Source organism: Mesoplodon mirus (assembly GCF_964341445.2).
Source record: "Mesoplodon mirus genome assembly, chromosome: 5".
NCBI lineage: Eukaryota > Metazoa > Chordata > Mammalia > Artiodactyla > Ziphiidae > Mesoplodon > Mesoplodon mirus.
Genome location: NC_138980.1, coordinates 35,305,498 through 35,328,775, shown reverse-complemented (window position 1 = coordinate 35,328,775; position 23,278 = coordinate 35,305,498). Strand labels below are relative to the sequence as shown.

Sequence of the window (23,278 nt, the reverse complement as noted above, 5' to 3'; positions counted from 1 at the left end):
ACCTGGGTGGGATCCTAGGAAAGAAAAAGGATATCAGGAGAAAAGGACTATGGAAATCTGAATAAATTCTGGGCTTCAGTTAACAACAGTGTATCAATATCAGTCTATTAATTGTAACAAATGCATCAGCCTAATGTAAAATGTTAATTTAGGAGAAGCTGAGTGTGTGGGAGGGTGTATGGAAATTTTCTGTAATATTCTTGCAACTTTTCTGTAAACCTAAATCTTCTAAAAAGTAATTTTTTTAAAAAAAAAGAAAGGCAGCCAGCTATACATTTGTGCCCCTTTAATGCTTGGTGGAGCACGAATTTGCAAAATAAGACCTGTTTCTCTGGCCATGCCCAGACTGTTTTTTTTTTTTTTGGACCACAGCTCATGCCGCCTGACTTTGACCCATGTGCTCTGGCTCCTTTGCTCCCTAGGGAAATAGTTCCAGGCAGAAGGTTTTGCAGAGTGCATGGGGCTGTCAGAGGCTCTAGCTGCAGGGTGTGCTGGCTCAGGGAAGCACTGCAGAGTTAATTCATCTCCACAACTCAGCAGTGCCAGCTCAGCTGGAATGGGAGCTGGTTAGATGGGGAAGGACAGTAGAATGCTTTTTCTTTTCCTTTAACAAAACCATTCATTCTGTCACCTCTGTTCCTTGTAGGGCATAAGCTGGCACCCTCTGTAGGGTGGGATCTATCCATGCTTCTTCCTCCACACCCGCCACCCCGCCCACCTTTCTCCCATTCACCATGCTTCGAATGTTCTTTGAGTAACCACTACCTTCCAGGTGCATTGGAAGTCTTGGAGGGTCTTGGAGGTAAAGGATGAATCAGATGTTGCCCTGCTCTCATAGAGGTCAAAAGTCAAAATAGAGCAGAGGTCCAAAGGAAATGAAGGGCTTCCCTGGCGGTGCAGTGGTTAAGAATTCTCCTGCCAATGCAGGGAACACGGGTTCGAGGCCTGGTCTGGGAAAATCCCACATGTCGCAGAACAACTAAGCCCGTGTGCCACAATTACTGAAGCCCAGTCGCCTAGCTCCTGTGCTCTGCAACAAGAGAAGCCACCACAATGAGAAGCCCAAGCACCACAAGGAAGAGTAGCCCCTGCTCGCTGCAACTAGAAAAAGCCCGCACGCATCAACGAAGACCCAACGCAGACATAAATAAATTAATAAATTTATTTTTTTAAAAATGACAAAGGAAATGAAGACACATATCCATGCAAAAACTCATACCTGAATGCTCACAGCAGTGTGATCACAGTGGAAACAACCCAAATGTCTACCAAGTGATGAACGGATAAACAAAACATGGTCCATCGTACAATGGAATATTATTCAGCCATGAAAAGGAGTGAAGCGCTGACACCTGCTACAATGTGAATGGACCTTGAGAACATGATGCTCAGTGAGAGAAGCCAGACACAAAAGGCCACATAATGTGTGATTCCATTTATATGAAACATCCAAAACAGGCAAATCCACAGAGACAGGTGGTGCATTTGTGGTTGCCATGGGGATGGGGTTTCATTTCGGGGTGATAGAATGTTTTATAACTAGATAGAGGTGATGGCTGTACAACATGTGAATTGTTCATTTAAAATGGTTATTTTGGGACTTCCCTGGTGGTCCAGTGGCTAAGACTCCACGTTCCCAATGCAGGGGGCCCGGGTTCGATCCTTGGTCAGGGAACTAGATCCCACATGCCTCAACTAAAGATCCCACAAGCCACAACTAAGACCCGGTGCAGTCAAACAAATAAATAAATAAATAATTTTAAAAATTAGGGCCCACCCTGAAATGGTTATTTTGGGGACTTCCCTGGCAGTCCAGTGGTTAAGACTCTGTGCTTCCAGTGCAGGGGGCACAGATTTGATCCCTGGTTGGGGAACTAAGATCTCATGCCCACTGCACGGCCAAAAATAAAATAAAATAAAATGAAATAAAATGGTTCTTTTTATGTTGTGTAAATTTCACCTCCATTTAAAAAAGAAAAGAAGCAAGCTTCAGGTTAAGTCAGAAGGTTTTAAAGAGGGATCTTTTTTTCAGTTTGAGACTGAAGACAACTCACACGCCCATTTCGTGTACACGTTGCTCTGGTCCCTCTGGTCTGTAGCTGACACCCCTGCGCTCAAAACGGGGAGGGCAGCTGGTAACTCACAAATAAGTCCGGGATCCGGGAATACAAGAGGCACACCACCTACTTGCAGGGTTACCCAAAATCATGCTCTGAAATTGCAGGCTGACAGCTGATGCACCACCCCTAGTTTTATCCTGCCCACACAGCATTTCACAACATTTTAAATTTGCTGTCAAATCAGAGATACAGGGCTTCCCTGGTGGCGCAGTGGTTGAGAGTCCGCCTGCCAATCCAGGGGACATGGGTTCGTGCCCTGGTCCGGGAAGATCCCACATGCCACGGAGTGGCTGGGCCCATGAGCCATGGCCGCTGAGCCTGCGCGTCTGGAGCCTGTGCTCCGCAACGGGAGAGGCCACAGCAGTGAGAGGCCCGCGTACCAAAAAAAAAAAAAAAATCAGAGATACGACACAAAAAGTCTAGATATCAGTCTTTTCTTGAATCAGGTCTGCCCTTTGTGCATGGTAACGGCCACCAGGAGCTGACTGTCCGCCACCCCTGCTCACCTGGGTGTCAGCATTTCCTTCCGGCTCCTTCCCCTCATTTACTCTGCCTTCCCTGTTTCCCTCAGTCTGAGGCTGTAATCCCTGTTCTAGAATCAGCTAGAACTGTACTTTACCCCTACGGACAGGGCACTCACTCTGTTGGAATGTTGATGGCATCATCATCTTGTTTCCTCCTCACAGTAACCCTATGAGGCAGGTAGCAGCCCATTTCACAGAGGAGGAAACCGAGGCTAAACCAGAAGATGCCCAAGGGCAGAACGAACCACTCACAGAGGTAGAGCTGAATTCGGCCATTGCCCTCTACTGCCCCCTTGTGTCTGGTCAGCTCATGTGAACAAACCCCACAGGTCCACAGGGCTGCAGCTTTCAAGGTCAGGTGAGACCTGGTTATTTCCACAGGCCCCAGGAAGACCTCAGCTAATGCAGAGCTGAAACCCCTTCACGAACTCAAAGTGGATCCAGAGGGCTTCCTGCAGCACTTGCTTTCAGTCTGTGCTAGGAAACCCATGTAAAAAGTGGGGCTCCCCCTAATCCACCAGGTATACAGTGTGGCTTTATTCTTCTGGTGTGGGTTGACTTGCATCCCCCCCAAAACATAATTCAGGTCTTAACTCCCAGAACCTGGGAATGTGACCTGTTTGGAAATAGGGTCGTTGTAGACAGCATTAAGTTGAGATGACATCATACTGAAGCAAGGTGGGCCCTACAGCCAATCAGTGGTATGACTGTAAGAAGAGGCAAGTTTGGACACAGAGGAGAAGGCTGTGTGAAGATGGAGGCAGATTCAGATCAAAACTACAATGAGGGCCTTCCCTGGGGCACAGTGGTTAAGAATCCGCCTGCCAATGCAGGGCACACGGGTTTGAGCCCTGGCCTGGGAAGATCCCACATGCCGCGAAGCAACTAAGCCCGTGTGCCACAACTACTGAGCCTGTGCTCTAGAGCCCGTGAGCCACAACTACTGAAGCCCACACGCCTGGAGCCCGTGTTCTGCAACAAGAGAAGCCACCACAATAAGAAGCCCGCGCACCGCAACGAAGAGTAGCCCCCGCTCGCTGCAACTAGAAAAAGCCCGCACACAGCAATGAAGACCCAACTCAGCCAAAAATAAAAACAAACAAATAAATAAATTTATTAAAAAAAAAAAACCTAGGGCTTCCCCGGTGGCGCAGTGGTTGGGAGTCCGCCTGCCGATGCAGGGGACGCGGGTTCGTGCCCCGGTCCGGGAAGATCCCACAGGCCGCGGAGTGGCTGGGCCCGTGAGCCGTGGCCGCTGAGGCTGCGCGTCTGGAGCCTGTGCTCCGCAGCAGGAGAGGCCACAGCAGTGAGAGGCCCGCGTACCGCAAAAAAAAACAAAAAAAAAAAACAAAAAAAAAAAAACAACCTACAATGAGGTATCACCTCATATCGGGCAGAATGGCCACCATCAAAAAATCTACAAACAGTAAATGCTAGAGAGAGTGTGGAGAAAAGGGAACCCTCCTACACTGTTGGTGAGAATGTAAATTTGTACAGCCACTATGGAGAACAGTATGGAGTTTCCTCAAAAAACTAAAAATAGAGCTACCATATGATCCAGCAATCCCACTCCTGGGCATATATCCGGAGAAAACCATAATTCGAAAAGATACATGCACCCCAGTGTTCACTGCAGCACTATTTACAATAGCCAGGACATGGAAGCAACCTAAATGTCCATCAACAGAGGAATGGATGGATAAATAAATAAATATTTCATATATATATATATATATATATATATATATATATATATATATATACACACACATAATGGAATACTACTCAGCCATAAAAAAAATGAAATAATGCCATTAGCAGCAACATGGATGGACCTAAAGATTGTCATACTGAGGGAAGTAAGTCAGGTAGAGAAAGACAAACACATGATATTGCTTATACGTGGAATCTACAAAAAGCGTACAAATGAACTTATCTACAAAACAGAAATAGAGTTACAGATGTAGAAAATAAACTTATGGTTACCAGGTTGTCGGGGGGAGGGATAAACTGGGAGATTGGGATTGACATATACACACTACTATATACAGAAGAGATAGCTAATAAGGACCTACTATACAGCACAGGGAACTCTACTCAATACTCTTTAATGGCCTATATGGGAAAAGAATCTAAAAAACAATGCAGGACCTCCCTGGTGGCGCAGAGGTTAAGAATCCGCCTGCCAATGCAGGGGACATGGGCTCGAGCCCTGGTCTGGGAAGCCCACATGCCCCGGAGCAACTAAGCCCCTGTGCCACAACTACTGAGCCTGCGCTCTAGAGCCCACAAGCCACAACTACTGAGCTCATGCACCGCAACTGCTGAGGCTGCATGCTGCAGCTACTGAAGCCCGCGTGCCTAGAGCCCGTGTTCCACAACATGAGAAGCCACCGTAATGAGAAGCCCGTGCACCGCAACGGAGAGTAGCCCCCACTTGCTGCAACTAGAGAAAGCCTGCACGCAGCAATGAAGACCCAACACAGCCAAAAAAAAAAGAAAAAGAGTGGAATTATATGTACATGTATAACAGATTCACTCTGCTGTACACCTGAAACTAACATACATTGTAAATCAACTACGCTCCAATAAAAATTTTAAAAAGTAAAAATAAAAAATAAAACACAAGCTTAAAAAAAAAAGATGGAGGAAGGCAGAGATTGGAGTGATGCATCTACAAGCCAAGGCAGGCCGAGGATTGCCGGCCACCACCCGAAGCTGGAGGAGGCTGGCAGCATCCTTCCCTAGAGCCTTCATAGGGAGTATGGCCCTGTTGACACCTTGATTTTGGATTTTTAGCCTCCAGAACTGTGAGAGAAAACATTTCTTCTGTTTTAAGCAAGTTCCTGGTACTTTGTTATGGCAGCTCTGGGAAACTCACACGCCCTTCTCAGTGTGAAATCCAAATTTCTCCCCTACCATGCCAAGGTCCTCTCTGCCCCAGTGCTTTTGCACATCCCACCCACTCTGCCTAGAAGGCCACTTCCTGCTTTCTTTGACTGGTGAACTTTCTCAGCCTTTCAGGCTAGGTTAGCGTCCTCCAGGGGGCCCCATCTGAATCTGACATCCACCCTGCTCCTGCATCCTGCCTCAGAAGCCTCCTTTAGCACTGAATCTGTGGTACTGTGTGCTAATTGCTTGTTTCCTGGGCAGACTGTGAGCCCTTGAAGGGGAGGAAGTGCTTCTTCCTCTCTTGCTTTGGTGAGTCATGGGCCTGGACCTGGGAGAAGCAGCCCTCAGCAAGGGTTTTGAAGGAAGGAGCAAGTGAGGGCACATTATGTAAGTGGCGGGGAAAGGCCAAAATCTAGAAACACCTGTCACCCGGATCAGCTGTTATTGCAATAGTTCTGGCTTTAGAGGTGGCTCCTGGATCAAGTTCTACCCTCAGATGCTAGCCTCTGGCTTAATGTTACTCACAGTGTGAAAGAAGGGAATTGGGAATAAACTGTGGGCCTCAGGGCCTTTGAACATGCCTCCTGCTTCCCAACTGGTGCCCCAGGGATTTGACGGCATTAAGATCGGCTGTGCTGCCTCGGTCTCCCATCCAGGGCTTTCCAGCCTCTGTTTCTGTTTGACGGTGGCCACCTCTGGTGCAGGGTAACAGCAAAAACTCTTTCTGGGCATAAGTAGGCTTTTCCAAGGCTCAGTGCTGGGCCAGCAGCACTGGGGCTTATCACAGGACTCCTGCAGAACTAAGTCGGGAGAACCTAGAGAGGGAACTGCTGAAAGGCATTCAAGAATTATCCATTGGCAACTTTGGTGGTTTCAGATACTCAGATAAATCTGCCCCTATTCCCTCTCTGCAATTTCCAACACCTCTGTCCATTCATCTTGCTCTGGTCTCCCCCAGCACCATCACCTCTTGGTTGGGGAACTAAGATCCCACATGCTCATGGCACAGAATAAAATAAAATAAAATGGTTATTTTTATGTTATGTAAATTTCACCTCCATTTAAAAAAGAAAAAAGCAAGCTTCAGATTAAATCAGAAGGTTTTAAAGAGGCATCCTTTTTTCAGATTGAGACTGAAGACAACTTACATTTTGTGTACACGCGCAGCATGGTCAAAAAAAAAAAAAAAAGGGTGGGGCCCTGATCCCCTAGGACTGTGACCTTACAAGAAGAGGGAGAGCCACGAGGAAGCTCCCCCTGCACATGCAAGCACAGAGGAAAGACCACATGAGGATGCAGTGAGAAGGCCAGGAAGAGAGCCCTCACCAGAAGCCAACCCTGCTGGCACCTTGATCTCAAGACATCCAGCCTCTGGAGCTGTGAGAGAATAAATGTCTGCTGTTGAAGCTGCCTGGGGTGTGGTATCCCGCTATGATAGCCCAGCATCGCTGGAGCACAGGAAAGAGAATGGCGGAGTTGAGGAGGGCAGAAGATGCTGAGGCTGCTCAGAGCCTGCCATCACTTCCTGGCCCAAACCCACGCCTCCTGCATGAGGGACTGCTGAGCTGGGCAACAGGAAATCACCTCTGTGCATGTGTTGGGCTGGGGGAGGGACATTGCCTGGCCTGCCCTGTGCAAGGGCGGGCAGATACAAACAGAGACTTGAGCATAGACAGATAGAGAGACAGACAGCAGACAGACACAGGGAGAGACAGGTGCAGAAGAGAGAGACGGGGGTTGGGGGAGAGAATGATAAAGCAAAGGAAGTAAAATCTTAACAATCAGCAAATCTGGGTAAGAGTTTACAGATATTCCTTATACCATTCTTTTTGTGTGTGTGTGGTATGCGGGCCTCTCACTGTTGTGGCCTCTCCTGCTGTGGAGCACAGGCTCCGGACGCGCAGGCTCAGCGGCCATGGCTCACGGGCCCAGCCGCTCCGCGGCATGTGGGATCTTCCCGGACCAGGGCACAAACCCGTGTCCCCTGCATCGGCAAGCGGACTCTCAACCACTGCGCCACCAGGGAAGCCCTCTTATACCATTCTTATAGTTTTTTTTTCTAAGCTTGGGACTATGTCAGAATAAAAAGTTACAGGGGGAGGGATGAATTGAGAGATTGGGATGGACACATACACACTACTATATATAAAATAGATAAATAATAAGAACCTACTGTGTAGCATAGGGAACTCTATTCAATACTCTGTAATGATCTATATGGGAACAGAATCTAAAAAAGAGTGGAAGGGATTTCCGTGGTGGCACAGTGGTTAAGAATCCTCCTGCCAATGCAGGGGACACGGGTTCCATCCCTGGTCCTGGAAGATCCCACATGCCGCGGAGCAACTAAGCCCAGTGCCACAACTACTGCGCCCGCGTGCTGCAACTATTGAAGCCCATGCGCCTAGAGCCCACGCTCCACAACAAGAGAAGCCACCGCAACGAGAAGCCCATGCACTGCAACGAAGACCCAGTGCAGCCAAAAATAAATAAAAAAGAGTGGGTATATGTATCTGTATAACTGACTCACTTTGCTGTACAGTAGAAACTAACACAACATTCTAAATCACCTACACTCCAATAAAAAAAAAGGAAAAAAAAGAATAAAAAGTTACAAGCAAAACCCACGACCACTTGGTTATAGAAGGCAGAGCAGGCTGAGACACCATTCAGACATCTAACCCTGTACCTGCCTCTCCTTAGCTGTGAGACCCGGGCCAAGCCCTTTCCCACCCTGGTCCTCAGTTTCCCCACCCAACCTTTCTTCAGTCCCTCGATTAGCTTCCACTGGCTTCAGGGCCTTTGCACGTGCTGCTCTCTCTGCTTGGAATGCTTGACCCCTACCCCCAGCCTCTTTCCCCTGTTCATACCTCTTCATCCTTCAGAGCTCAGGGTCAGCGCCTCCCCCAATGTCCCCAACCCAGTCAGACCCCACCTGGCGCTCTCCAGGTGCCAAGAACCCAGCTGCAATTTTTCACTGGTCTGTGAGGTTATAAGGGACCGCCTGTCCCTGCGCCAGACTGTGAATGCCCCACAAGGGCGGCTCTCCTGTTCTCCACGTGTCCCCAGCGTCTCACCCAGGGCCTGGCATACAGTCGGTGCATATCACTAGAATGAATGAATGTAGAAGCAAGACAGGTAGATGGATCGTCTCCAGGCTGCCCTCTCTCAGCTAGGGTCCACAGGTACCTGCAGAAGAGCAGGAGGTGCAGGAAGACGCCACAAGGCAATGGCAGCAGGAGGGGGCTGTGGGCACAGGGCGAGCACCCGGACACACCCAGGGCAGCTCGAGGATCCCACCCAGGAAGGGATCACTGAGCTCAAAGGAATAGAATTGTGGGTTGTCTGGCATCAGACAGAGGTGCTTATGTTGAGCTGCAGCTGGACGCTGTATAAGGAGCTGTACTCATTTCTCCCAGAACGAGGAGGACAGAGCCTTGACGAAGGCATGTTCCTGACCCCAGGGCTGCACAGCCAGGCCACTATCCTGCAAACACTGAACTACTGAAAAGGGAGAGGAACCCTCTGCAGCTGGGGAAACTCACTTGAAATTCACATTTGCAGCTGCAGTCAGCTCCACTTTGTCTCAACAAGGCTTGGGAGAGGAGGGTCTCTTTTATGGGGGAATGGGAAAAAGGAACCAGAGTGAACAAGGTACAAGCTGATAAGAATGATGCTGAGGGCAGCAAGTCCCATGGGCAGCCCTCCGCATCTAGACAGCCCGGCTCAGCTGCCTCGCAACTCATACCTCATCGAATTCTCGTGACAACTTCGTGAGCCAGGAATGATTGTCCCTATTTTACAGATAGGAAAACTGAGGCACAAAGATGCTCGAAGAGCTGCCCAAGGTGGGCAAGCGGGCCCACTGGAGAATTGTAATCTGAACCCACGGTTGTCCGGTTCCACATCTCGTGCCCTCTTGGTTCCGTTGTGTTGCTTGAAATAAAATTAGAGTGAGCAAGGTGAGTCCTGTGCTGTGATCAGAGAATTTTTTTTATGTCCAGGAAGCGTTGGGGTTTGCCACCCGGGAAGGCAGGGTTGAACCAGAAGGTTCTCAAAGTCCAGACCGAGTGACGCTTTGGTCTCGGACAGGGGCCAGAGTTCACGGGACCACAGGGTAAATCATGCTGACACTGGTTGGAGATGCCTCCAAACCCCGGGTGTTTGGTGCTGGAAGGAACCCACAGAGATCATCCCATCTGTTTCCACATTTTCCATGGGAGGAAACAGATCCCCATGCCGGGAACGAGGGATGGCTCCCCAAGGTGGCTCTTGCCCATTCTGGAGCATTCCTAGCCACATCAGGAGCCCCTGACAAAAACAGTCCTTAATTCGCCCAGACTGCCAGGTCCGGGTGTCATGAGACCCCTTTCTACAAATCCAGGCATCAGCACTCCTTGTATTGAGTTAAAGAGAAAGACTTATAAGAGGGAATGTAGAATGAAGAACATTTTAACAGTGAAAGAACAGGAGGTCGGCTCCAATGAAGTTGCCGTCTCTTTTCCGAAATACTTGTCTTCCTGAAGACAACAGTACTGCGCAGACAAGAGATTCTCGGCTATTCTGAGATGGGGCATCTGTCGCTTTATTTTTTATTTTTAAATTTTATTTATTTTTGGTTGCATTGCTGCGCGCAGGCTTTCTCTAGTTGTGGCGAGCGGAGGCTACTCTTCATTGCGGTGCACGGGCTTCTCATTACGGTGGCTTCTCTTGTTGTGGAGCATGGGCTCTAGGCACATGGGCTTCAGTAGTTGCAGTATGTGGGCTCAGTAGTTGGAGCTCGTGGGTTCTAGAGCACTGGCTTAGTAGTTGTGGCACATGGGTTTAGTTGCTCCACGGCATGTGGGATCCCCTGGACCAGGGATTGAACTTGTGTCCTTGGCATTGGCAGGCGGATTCTTAACCACCGCACCACCAGGGAAGTCCCCATCTATCGCTTTAAGAATCATAAGGATGTGCGTGAAACATCGACACTGAAAATGACTAGACTGGAGAGAGGGCTAAAGATTCTCAAATGAGGGGGTGATGCCCTTGACATCACAGCTTCTCCTGGGACAGGTTGACAGGAAGCTCCAGACCTCCCCCATTAGCCCATTTTGCTTTTGAATGGGCCGGCTGGCCGTACAAAGCATGCACAGATTGGACCATTTGAGTCCAAAGAGTCTACTTTAGACTCAAACCTGCATCCCTTTCATGCCTGTCCATCATCCTTGTTCTGCCCTGGGCACCCTCACCAACTGAGATCCTTTCCAAATTCTCTTTTCCAGGGTGAATATGCCCAGTCCCTTTGACTCTTCCTTCCTAGATGGTTATGCAACTAACTCTTGGGCATCATCTCCTGTGGGTAAACTCCTCACATTAAAGTGGGAGGGAGAGGGAATTCCCTGGCAATCCAGTGGTTAGGACTCTGCACTTTCACTGCCATGGGCACGGGTTCGATCCCCGGTTGGGGAACTAAGATCCTAAGATCCTGCAAGCTGACCAAAAAAAAAAAAAAATGTGGGAGGGAGATGAGCAGTTGCATCCAGCCAACGAATTAAGGGGAGCCTGTGCTGACTATATTTTCTCTTACCCAACGCCTCGCCAGAGGAGAATACAGAGAGACAAGTATCTCAGCAGTGGGCACGCACAGCTTGCTTCCTACAATTTTGAATTCGTACTAATGACCGTCATCCATTCACCCAGTATCCACTGAGCATCATCTGTATGCCTGTGATCAAACCAAAGGCCCCTGCTCTCGTGGGTTCCATGGTGGGGAGCAGACTGTAAACAAGTATGTGAAATACTCAGCATATTCAATCGTATGAAGCCCGGGCGCCTAGAGCCCCTGCTCTGCAACAAGAGAAGCCACCGCAATGAGAAGCCTGCGCACCGCAACGAAGAGCAGACCCCGCTCGCCGCAACTAGAGAAAGCCCGTGCGCAGCAACGAAGACCCAACGCAGCCAAAAATAAATAAATAAAAAATAAAAAACAACAACAACACGACACATATGTATTTTCTTACGAATCTAGACATAGAAGTAAGTCTGAAATCAGTTTCACCGGCAGGGCTGGTTCCTCCTGGAGGCTCTGGGGGAGACTCTGTTTCCGTGCCTTTTGTTTTGTTTTGTTTTGTTTTGGCTGAGCTGGCTCTTTAGCTGTGGCATGAGGGATCTAGTTCCCTGAACAGGGATCGAACCCGGGCCCCCTGCATTAGGCGCACAGAGTCTTAACCACTGAACCGCCAGAGAAGTCCCTGCCGCAGGGCTTTTAAGGGGTATGACAGGGTCCCTCTGGCTGCTGCAGGTAAAAACACGCTGTTACCTGAATTCATGGGAACCAGGTAAGAATATTGTAACAGCCCATGAGATGGTTTTAGAAGACTGTTTAGAATTCTTACGACACTGTGAGAATGGGAGCTATTTTGGCACTTTGGGCAGGGATGGGCGGGGTAGGGAGGTGGGAAATCAATCTTAAATAATTCAGCAAATATCAATTATGCTCTTGGCCTGGTCAACTGGGGTGTCTCTGCCTCACACCTGGGAGCAGCGTCGGGCCCACTCCTTCCACATCTGACACGCACACCTAGGGAGCTGTACCTGGGCAGATTTTCGTCCTGCCATTCTTCCTTCACGTCCACGTTTTCCATCCGGAGCGTGGCTTCAGTGGTCCCCATGGGAGCTGGGAAGAGGCACCGACTTGAAGCAAGGATGAATCCTGAAGGAGGGCAGTGGATGGAGGTTTTACCGGACAATCATCATAACGACAATTCCCCACTCACACACAGAACTTCAGAGGTGGATCTGCAAAGAGCTCTTGTGTCCATTGTCTTATTGAATCATTGCCCAGCCCCATGAGGCTTCTCCATTTCACCAGTGAGAAAACAGAGGCATAGATAGCTGAACACCCATGTGGGTCTGGAGTTTGAAACCAAAGGAGGGGCTGAGCCTCCAGCTAAAAGCACCCCCCCTTAACACCAACCCACCTCTATCTGCTCCAGCCCACCTGTCCTGCCCCTCCGTCCCCTCCCCTCCCCCAATGAAGAAGCAAGTCCTGACAACCTGACCCTAGGACTGAAAAAGGAAGTGAGGAAAGTGCCTGGGGCTGGAAATCAGGATCATCATTTTTACCAACCACAAAATGCCAGTTTTGTTTTTATCCTAGCGAGGAGCCAGCTGGGGGCAAGGATGGGGTGAAGGCAGCACTCTAGGTGGGGCTTAAGTGCTGGGCTGTCTGGGAGTGTGGTGAGAACTGCCGAGTGGGACTGAATTTGGGTCTACCCTGGGGCATGGCAGACTTCCCCTGTCTCAGTTTCCCTGCCTGTAAATGAAAGAATTGGTCTAGAAAGGATCTCTATGATCCCTTTGGGCATAAGCCCCAGGATCTTATGACTCAACTAATAGTGCAGGTTCTGAGCTTTTAAGCCAGTGGTTCTCAACTGGTGGTGATTCTGCCTTCCCCCACCAGACATTTGGCAATGTTTGGAGGCATTTTGGGTTGTCACAAGTGCGGGGGAGGGGGAGGGGGGGCGGTGTGCTACTGACATCAAGTGGGTGGAGACCAGGGATGCTGCTCAGTGCCTTACAGTGCCCCAGATGGTACCCCATGACCAAGAATGATCTGGCCCCAAATGTCCATAGATCTGAGGTTGAGAAGTTGTCATCCTCACTTGCCAGCACCTAAGGTCCCGCCTCCAGCCCCTCCCCCCTCCCCCCTCACTGCGGCTGCCCCTCTAGAGCTGGTGGGTGGCTCTTAGTTTGGGTGTGTCTTCCAGAGCCCTTCGCTGGACCTAAGCCCCTGTGGATGGAGGGCCTGCATTCGGGATTGGGGCTCAGAGGGAGCCGGAGACAGGTGAGGGCCAGACAGGGGGGGACGGGATGTCTGAAATTCGACCCTCCCCCACTTCAGTGAGAGTTTCTCACTCCATTCTTGTCACTGCCCTGAATGTCGTCATTCATTCATGGAGGAGGGACAGTAAGACGCAGTACGGAAAAGAGAGAGAGAGAGAGATGTCTTCCTGATGCTGTGGAAAAACTGCCCAGGAACTTACTGCAAGGGAAAGTTCCCATCAATGGAAATTCATTTCCTTTCTGAAGGGAGTGGTCTTCGCGTCTGTTTTCCTTATCCTGAGCTGGGTGTGACCTCAACCCCCAGAAAGGACCACCCACCTCCACCCCACCCACAGCTGAGACTGGGGCCGCACATGTTGGCCCAACGATCCTCTAAATGAGGGGTGTGGGTGGGTGACCGTAGGGCCCTGGACGCTCCCGCCCTCTGATCCCGAGTTCACGTTCGAGGACGGCAAATAAGGCAGCGAGGGGGAGCTGAGAAGCGTGCCTTCCCGCTGTAGTGCTGAATTATCAGCACATCACATACAAGTTCAGACAGAGAAGGAGAAATCTCTGTCTTCAACCGTTTCCCTTCCTCCCCACCCCATAGGCAAGCTTTTACGTACACATCTATCAAATCCTTTTCCAAATCCGCTCACGGCGTTATAAATAGGAAATGCACAGAGGTGGGACGTGTACATTTCGGTCTCTCAGGAAGCGTCCCAGAGAGGGGCGGAGGGTTTGAGCCGCCTAATCTCTAAGCACGTCCCGGAAATGGTGCAATCCTCTGCCATCCAGGTGGGCATGGGAGGTGAACTGTGGGTGTGTGTGTGTGGGGCGGATGCTTTTCTCCGCGTGGGGTAAAATGGAGCTGGTAGCATCCCAAGAATCACAAGACCCTGGTTCTCTGCTCCCACCCGCCCCATCTGCCAGAAGGGGGTTTGTAGCAGCAGATACCTGCAGACAATCTTCCTCGGCAGGGCGGGGAGAAAGAAAGTGGATTCACCTCCGCGTGAGTCCCGGCTACCTCCGCGGCCTCTCCCGGTTACGCGCAAACAAAGAAGAGCCTTGGGCGGATGCAGCCGGGCATCCCTCGCCTTCAGCGCATCCGAGGAAGATGCACTCTGGCGCGGACTTCGCATCCAAGGAAGGTCACCCAGGGCAATGCGACGGGCGCGGATGGGCGCTTTTGTCCACGGGTGGGGAACAGCTTGCAGTCGGCGGTCGGCTCCCCCTCGCTCGGATGCGGCTGCGTCCCTGGTCCTCGTGCCTCCGAGGTATTTTTCTTCTTGCCAGCTCGCAGCTGGCGGAGGCTCGGCTTCCTTAAGACAGTTAATTATGCTGCTTTTGTGTGCAGGGTGGGTGGATGGGGGCAGGGCTGACCAAAAAGCACAGCCCCCTGCCAGAATCGGTGCTCTTCATTGGCTGAGAGGGGAGCATTTCCAAGAGCCTCACCAGGGGCAGAAGCGGAAATGATTTCCTGATGGCGCATCACAGATTTAAAAACAGAACAAGGAACAAATAAATAAGTGGCAGCGATGGCCTCATTCCTTAGATTAAGAGGGAGGGAGGAAATCATATCCTCATGGATCCATTTCATGGGTCCCTCAGCCGACCACTTACGATGAGCCATGGGCCGAAGACCGGGCTGGGTGCTGGGGAGACAGAACCTTCTCAGACACATTCGTTCGGGGCCTCCGAGGGAAAGGCGCCCCCCTGCAGGTGTGCGTGCGTCAGCCCCCGCCCTGGAAGACCATAGAATGGTATAGAGTTAAGAGTGCACCCTCTGAAATCAAACCATAAGTGGATCGGGACACTGGCTCAGCCACTAGCTGGGGACTTGGTTGGGTAAGTGATCATACTTCCTGGACCTCAGTTTCCTCATCTGTGAAATGGAAACATTAGGGTACTGGCCTTTCGGCATTTAATGAGGTGATGCAGGGAGGGTGCTTGGCACAGTGCCGCAGCATGAGAAAAGTTCTATGCGTGTTTCTTGCTGTTGCTGTTTTTATTTTTAGACTGGTAGCAGGTTGAATGGTGCCCCCACACACACACCAAAGATATGTCCATGTCCTAACCCCTGGAACTTGTGAATGTGAACTTATTTGGAAAAAAAGGGTCTTTGCAGATGGAATTAAGTTAAGGATCTCCAGATGAGATCATCCTGGATTTAAGATGTGCCCTAAATCCCATGACAAGTGACTTCATAAGAGAAGAGAAGGGGGGGCACATCATGTGAGATCAGGATGATGCATCGACAAGCCAAGGAATGTGGAGGGTTGCCAGTGACCACCGGAAGCTGGAGAGGCACCAAATGGATTCTCCCTCACAGCCCCCAGAAGAAGCCAACCCTGCCAATACCTTGATTTCAGACTTCTGGCCTCCAAAACTGTGAGAGAGAGAAAAAAAAAAAAAGCTATTGTTTTAGAGCCACCTAGTTCGTGGTACTTTGTTATGGCAGCCACAGGAAACTAATATCAATACATGATCCTAAGTAGGAATGGATGCCTGTTGTTACCTCCTGTCCCTCTTAATCACTGTGATGGTTTTCGCCTGTTCTGTGAACACATCAGGCTCATTCCCACCACAGGGCCTTTGCACAAGCTGCTCCCTCTGCCAGGTATGCTCTTCCCCCAGATGTTTGCATTATTCAGGTGTCAGCTCAGAAGTAATCTCCTCAAAGAGGCCTTTCCTAATCTCATCGCCTACCTTGCCTCTCACTCCATCATCTTCCATCCCACTATCTAGTCTGATTTGTTTTTGTTTTTAAAAAATTTTTTTTCTTTTTTTTACTGTGGTAAAATACACATAGTGTAAATTTTACCATTTTAACCATTTGAAAGTGTATAGTTCCGTGACATTAAGTACACTCAGTGTTGTGCCACCATCAGCACTGTCTAGTTCCAGAACTTTTTCATCACCCCAAATGGAAACCCGTACCCATTAAGCAGTCTCTTACTTCTCCCTTCCCAGCCCCTGGCAACCACTAATCCACTTTCTGTCTCTGTGGATTTGCTTGTTCTGGATATTTCATATAAATGGAATAATCTACTATGCCATCTTGTGTCTGGCTTCTCTCACTGAGCATCATTTTTCAAGGATCATCCACATTGTGATGTGTGTCAGTGCTTCATTCATTTTTATGGCTGAATCATATATATCATTGTATGCGTGTGCCACTTTTTGTTTATTCATTCACCAGTTGATAAACAAAAAGTGTTTCTACATTTTGGCTGTTGTGAGTAGTGCTGCTATGAACATGGGCGTACATGGATTTATTTGAATCCCTGTTTTCAGTTCTTTGGGGTATATACCTGGGAGTGGCAATGCTGGGTCATACACTAATTCTATGTTTATGGTATTGAGGAACCCGATGAGTCTTTTTTCATAACACTTACCACTATTTGAGATTATTTACTTGTTTCTTTGTTTATTCTAGGACCCCCCCCCCCTTTATTGGAATAGAAATTTCAAAAGAGACTTGGTTGGTTTTGTACACTGTAATGTGCCAGGGCAGTAGCACGCGTCACAAAGGAGATGTTCGGGAAATGCAGGTAGAATGCATAGACGCTGGCTCCCCTTGTGGGTCTCAGACAACACTCTATTCACGTGGCTACCCCACTCACTGCATCAGGGTTGGTCCCCCTCCAAGCCAAAGGCATAAAGGCAACCGCCCCACAGCAGGGAAGGAGAGCCCAGAGACTCCAGCACAAGATCTGGACTTTGTACCTCTTGGCTGAAGGACGTGGTGCTCTGGGAAGAGACACTGAGCGGGGAATCCAGGTTCGTTCTAGTACTGGGCACTGGGGTCCGAAACGTGAGTAAGACTTTGCTTTCATAGAACTCCCACTGGGAGAAGCAGATGGGCAAGGGAGTCTGGACTGACAGCTTTGGAGCAGAGTGGCTTGGGGGGCACATGGGGAGATTTCTCAGAGTGGGGCAGGGGTGGTGACCGTGTGGGTTGGGCGCTGAGGAGTGAGTAGGAGTTGGATGGATGAGGAGTGGGGAGAAAAGCATTTGGAACCGAAGGACGTTTGTAAAGCAGCAGCTCTTCCTCCCTGAGAGCGCGCTGGGAGCTGTCCGTGGTGCTGCAGCCCTCCACCGGGCCGCTGCGTGAACCAAGATTGGCTCTCGTCTGGTTTATCGTTAATGGTGGTTATATATATTAATATATACGCATAACATAAAGTTTGCCATTCTAATCATTTTTAAATGTAAATTTCAGTGGCATTAATTCCGTTCACAATGTGTAACCATCCCCACCATCATCTCCAGAACTTTCTCATCTTCCCAAACCGAAACTCTGTCCCCATTAAACACTAACTCCCCACCCCCATTCCCCCAGAATGTAAGTTTCTTGAGATCAGAGATGTTTCATTTTGTCATTGCTATATCTTTAATCCCTAGACCAGTGGTTCTCACCTGTGGGCAATTTTACCCCCCATGGGACATCTGGTGATGTCTGGGGACATTTTTGGTTATCATGACTTGGGGGATGGAGGTGATTCTGGCATCAAGTGGGTAAAGACCAGAGATGCTGCTCAACACTCTACAGTGCACAGGACAGCCCCTTCCCCAAGAGAATTATCTGGTCTGAAATATCAACGGTGCAGTCGTTGAGAAACCCTGCCCTAGAAGAATACCTGAAACGAAGTTAGTTCTCAGTGAAGTTTGCTGAGGCAATGAAATTACTAAACCTCCTTGAATCTCCTTTTCCTGATTTGCAAAGGGGATTCATACAAATACATTTGATCCTCATTATTCACAGTATTTGTAAATTTGCCTACTGGCTGAAATTTATTTGTAACCCCCAAAATCAATACTCATGGTGCTTTCAGGGTCATTTGTAGACAACACAGAGAAGTGAAAAAATCTGAGTGCTGGTTGTGCATATGCTGTCAGCTGAGGTTGAACCAGATGATGTTTATTCCAGCCTAGGCTGTAAACAGCTGTCCTTTTTTGGGTCTATTTAGTGCCATGCTTTTAACATTTTTGTGCTTTTTTTTTTGGTGATTTGGCTATTTATAATGGCCCACACACATGGTGCTGAAGTGCTGTCTAGTGTTTGTTAGCACAAGAAGGCTGTGCTGTGCCCTTATGGAGAACATAAGCATGTTAGATAAGCTTCATTGAGGTGTGAGTTATAGTGCTCTGGAATGTGAGTTCAATGTTAAGGAATCTACAATGTATATTAAATAAGAAGCCTTTAAACAAGAAAACACACATAACACAAGGTTATGTATTGATCAGTTGATGAAAATGTTGTGACCAGAGGCTTGCAGGAACCTAACCCTGTATTTCCCCTAGGAGCAACGGGTCAGTATTTTGCTGTTTCAGTGTTTGCAGCAACTTTATAGAACAGAACTGCTGCCAATAACAAGAATCAACTATACCTACTTCTGAGGGCTATTGTGAGGACTAGATAAGATTATGCATGTAAAGCATTTAGCACAATGCTTATAGCAAATAACAGGAAAGAAAAGATATTATGCAATCCAGAGAAAACATCAAAACAGACCTGCTTTTGTAAAAGGCATGCAGCCTGGGTTATCTAGTTAGAGCTGCAGGGAATTGGAGGGAGGCCATGTGTAATTACCACGCTGGCCTTTAGCCAGGGCATGGCAGGAGAGCTGCGTTTGCCAGACGCACTAGATTGTTCCTTGTGGCCACACATGGTCATTAAGACACAAATGGAAGAATGCCATCCACTAAATCACCCATACGGCTTTCCTTGGCACCCTGGGCTTGCCATAGTTTCCATCCAAGAACTAACTAGCCCTGTGCCTACTTAAAAGGGTGGCAAAAGAACACCACCCCACCACGGTTGGTAAATGTACTCTTTATTTTTGCCTTTAAAAAATTAATAGAAAAAATTGAAATAATTGTAGATTCACATGGAACCTGTAAAAAATCACACAGAGAGATCCCATGTACCCTTTTCCACCATGTTACCCAGTGGTAACATCTTGCAAAATTATAGTATAATGCAGTAGCACTATTGCTTTTGATATAGTCAAGATATGGAACATTTCAATCACCACAGGATCTCTCATGTTGTCCTTTTATAGCTACTCCCACTCCCCATTACCCCCTCCCCATTTCCTTAACCCCTGGAAATCACAAATATGTTCTCCATTTCTATGATTTTTGACCTTTCAAGAATTTTATGTAAATGGAACTTTTCCCACTCAGCATAATTCTCTAGAGCTTTATCCAAGTTGTGGTGTGTATCAAGAGTTTATGCCTTTTTATTGCTGAGTAATAATCCATTTATAGGAAATGTCCAGAATTGGCAAATCCATAGAGACAGAAAGCAAACTAATGGTGGCCAGGGGCTGGGGTGGGGGTGGGGAAACGACTGTTAAGGAGTTCATGGTTTATTCTTGGGTGATGAAAGTGTTCTGGAATTAGTCGTGATGGTTGCACAACTTTGTGAATATACTAAAAACCATTGAATTGGACACAGTTTGGCAAATTGTATGGTACGTGAATTACATTTCAATAAAAAAGACTACCTTAATTGTAATAGTTTGGTTATGATCTGCTTCCCTGAATCTAAGTTCTTGAGGACTGGTGCCATGCAGCTTACTGTTGCACCCCCCAAGATGGCCCTGCCTATAGTAAGTGGGTCTAGAAATAGCCCTCAAAATGAATTACCCTTAGAATAGGGTTTCTCCACCTTGGCACTGCTGACGTTGGTGCCAGGTCATTCTCTGTCATGGGGGCCCTCCTGGGAACTGTGGGGCATTGAGCAGCATCCCTGGTCCCCATCCACTTGATGCCAGGAGCACCCCCAGTCGTGACAACCACAGATGTCCCCAGACACTGCCCACTCTCCTCTGGGGGCAAAACACTCCAGTTGAGAACCACTAATTTAGAGCCACTGAATTTTAGGTACTGGAGCCTTAGAAGGCTCCACGAAAAGACTGGCACCCAGGGGGCTGCTGAAAGGACAAGCAGGACTTGGCCGTATCAGTAGGGCCACATTCACCCAGCCAGAAACGGTCAGCGGGGTAACCAAATCCACCCAAGGGCACAAAAAGGAAAATCACTTCCAGCCTGGAAATCCCCAAGCTGAGAGGTTAAAGAGAAGGAGGGGAATCCGATAAAGGGCGGGGCTTGCGGCGAGGGGCGGGGCTTGAACTGAAACAGAGAGGGCCGGATCTGGGGCTTGGCGGGAAGGGAGGGGGTCGAGCCAAAGACCCCGATACTGGGCACTCACAGGGAAGGTGGGGGCTCCAAGCAAGGGGTGGGGCTTGCGGCGGGGCGGGCTCAAGGCAAAGACACGCCCCCAGGCGCAGACTAGGAAGCGAGAAGGCGCAAGCTTCGCGCGGGGGCGGGGCCTGGGGCGCGTGGCGGGGCGCGAGCGGCACGAGGCCTGGGCGCGGGCCGGGTGACGTCACGCGCCGGAGGCCCCGCCCCTTCGCGCCTCCGGGTCAGCGGGCGCGCTGTGGAGAAGCCAAGATGGCGGCGAGTAATTATTACGGCTTTGCGCAGGGCGCCGGCTCGCCTTACAGGTAATGGCCCCCGCGCCGCCCGCGCTGCCCCGGCCCCGGCCCCGGGGAGGCCGCGGCCCCGAGTTGTAACTGTCAGGGAGAGCAGAGGGGCTCCTGACGTGGGAGAGGGTTCTGGGCTTGTCGCGGGGATGGACCTGAGGCGGCGCCGAGATCTGACGAGGGGTGGGGCTGCCTGGGAGGGTACTTGGCCGGACTTGGGGTGGGGCAAGGGCCAAGGACGGAGGGCGGGGAGGTCAAGCCTCCTGACTTGGGGTGGGGGTAGGGAAAAGACGGAGATCTAGGAGTGCACCTGGCGGGGCAGAGGGTGGAGCAGAGACCTCGGCGAGGGAGAGCGGAGTGGAGGTGGGATGGAAGACAGCCCTGGAGGGGTTCCTGGCCAGGCAGGGGGATGTGGGGTTTGAAGGTATGAACCCTGATGGGGGGAGGGGGTGTGAGAGAACACGGAGACCTGGGAGGGTGACGGGGGGGAGAGGCAGAGGCATGGGGGAGGGGGATAGAGGCCTGACTGGAGGGGCGGGCAGAGACTTGAAGGCGTAGCGGTCTTGACCTGAGCGAAGTCCTGAGACCCAATAGGAGAGTGGGCACCTGGGGCTTCCGGGGGAGGGAGAACAGTAAGGAAGGGTAGAGGGACCTGGAAACTCAGTGGAGGAGGCGACTGGATATTTCAAGATCTCCTGGCAGACAGGGGCCAAGGGAAGAGCCAGGGATGGGGGTGGGCAGGGATGGGAAGCAGCCAGGGGAAGGAGGGCTCTGTGGGTAGAGACACATGGGGTGTGTCTGTACCCCAAATGTACACACGCACATCATTCTCCAGGGCTTCTCCTTGGAGCCTGTCTGCGGTCTCTCAGTCCTTCAGCCTGGCACTCCAGACCAGGTCCCAGGCGGGGATGCAGGCAGAGCGGGCATCCCTGGGGGGAAGTGCTCCCCTACCCACTTTCCTTTGTCGCCCTGGTGTCACTTGCCAACTGGTAGCCTGGCAGAACCTCCTGGGCCAGTTTCTCACAGACTGGATTCAAACCGCCCCTTAGATAACTGAGCGACAGGTGCCTGCCGCACCACGGGCCTGTTAGGGTTGTTTCATGCTCTCATTCAGCACGTTGAAAATAGGTAAGACTAGTGGAAAGTTAGTGTCCACCCCTCCCTCAACCCAGTTGTTGTGGTGCTGCTGTGTTCTTTCCTGTGGGATCAGGAGGAATTCGGTCAGGCCTTGGAACCAGGGGTTGTGGAACTTGGGAGAGCTCTTCCTGCTTTCTGTATCCAGAGTGGTCTGAAAGGTGTAGTGTTGGCTGGTCATGGAGTTTCTGTCAGGGAAAGAATGGCTACAGAGGGTTACATTTTTATGTTACCCTTCCCTGTTTCCATCATCCTTGGTGGTACAGCATTCTTATTGCCAGTGCTTAGTTACAGCAGCAGGACTAGGCTAGGCTGCCAGAGACCACGCCCTTTTGGAAATGTTCTTCTGCCCCTCTGCCTGCTTGCTGCCACTGCTTTCTTTCCTTTCTCTCTCCTTTCTCTTTCTCTTTTTTTTCTCTCTTTCTCCGGTGCGTTATTCAGTGAGATGCGGAGAATCACTTGAATGTTACGCTTTCTATTAAGATTACCTTCCAGAGGAGAAGTTTGAGCACTTAACTGGTAAAACAGGTAATTGCGGGCCTTCAGCAGATGTTTTTGTCATTTACCTGAATTAAGGTATTTAAACACTTTGGCACAGCTCTTGTGTGGATTCTGATGACTTAGGTGATACAGTAAACACACATGTGACTAAGGATGTTAAACTACCATGAACTAAATGTCAAATTAGTCTGTGTCTTTAGAATTGTCCCCAAGGGTGTGTGTTATTCCTTGAGAAAGGAGTAGATTTAACTAAATCAAAAACATAGGAATCATAGCAAAATCAATTTTAGTCTCAGAAAACCTTGAAACAAGATAATCTGCATTGTCTGAATAGTTTTAAGTTAACTAGACATTCTCTTTTGGGGGAAACAACTTTTGCTTGAATCCTTCAGCTGCTTTTAACGTATATATTTCTTACATAATGTGCCATGGAAAAACTGATCACGTAACAGATTTTGTGAGTACCAACTTTATGGACAAATACTGGACAACAGTATTTACAAAGCCCATTTCATGGATTGCCAAAGCAAAGATAACAGTTTATTTCTTAGAGGAGTTTTGCATACGTTTTTTTGGCTTTTAAAATTGGTAACCATAGCCCTGGATAGTAATATTCCTTACATTGTCATCCATAAATAGGGTTGGAATCGGAACTGTTCTTAAATTGTTGTTCAGTAAGAATCGGATGCACACTTACTCTTGAAGTTATAAGAAAAGTTTGGAATTACTTGTAAATAATGATGATTTTCACTTATTTTACTTTAGGTGGTCTTTTAAATCTCATAAAGCTTTTTTAGACTTA

General features: G+C 49.3%; 2 protein-coding genes across 2 annotated transcripts in view; one reads left to right on the top strand and one right to left on the bottom strand.

Moving 5' to 3' along the window:
- ATCAY (ATCAY kinesin light chain interacting caytaxin) overlaps positions 1-12,209 on the bottom strand; it is a gene marked incomplete at its 3' end in the record, with an annotated part of 28,937 nt that extends 16,728 nt beyond the window's left edge. The window contains exon 1 of the mRNA XM_082621233.1: positions 12,116-12,209. Within this exon, the coding sequence (XP_082477359.1) occupies positions 12,116-12,192 (77 nt within the window). The 5' untranslated portion in view covers positions 12,193-12,209. The remainder of the gene's footprint in view (positions 1-12,115) is intronic.
- An 8,600-nt stretch (positions 12,210-20,809) lies between these two features.
- The window catches only part of ZFR2 (zinc finger RNA binding protein 2), a gene marked incomplete at both ends in the record, with an annotated part of 42,000 nt that continues 39,531 nt past the window's right edge, over positions 20,810-23,278 (top strand). Inside the window, one exon of the mRNA XM_082620707.1 lies at positions 20,810-20,862. Within this exon, the coding sequence (XP_082476833.1) occupies positions 20,810-20,862 (53 nt within the window). The remainder of the gene's footprint in view (positions 20,863-23,278) is intronic.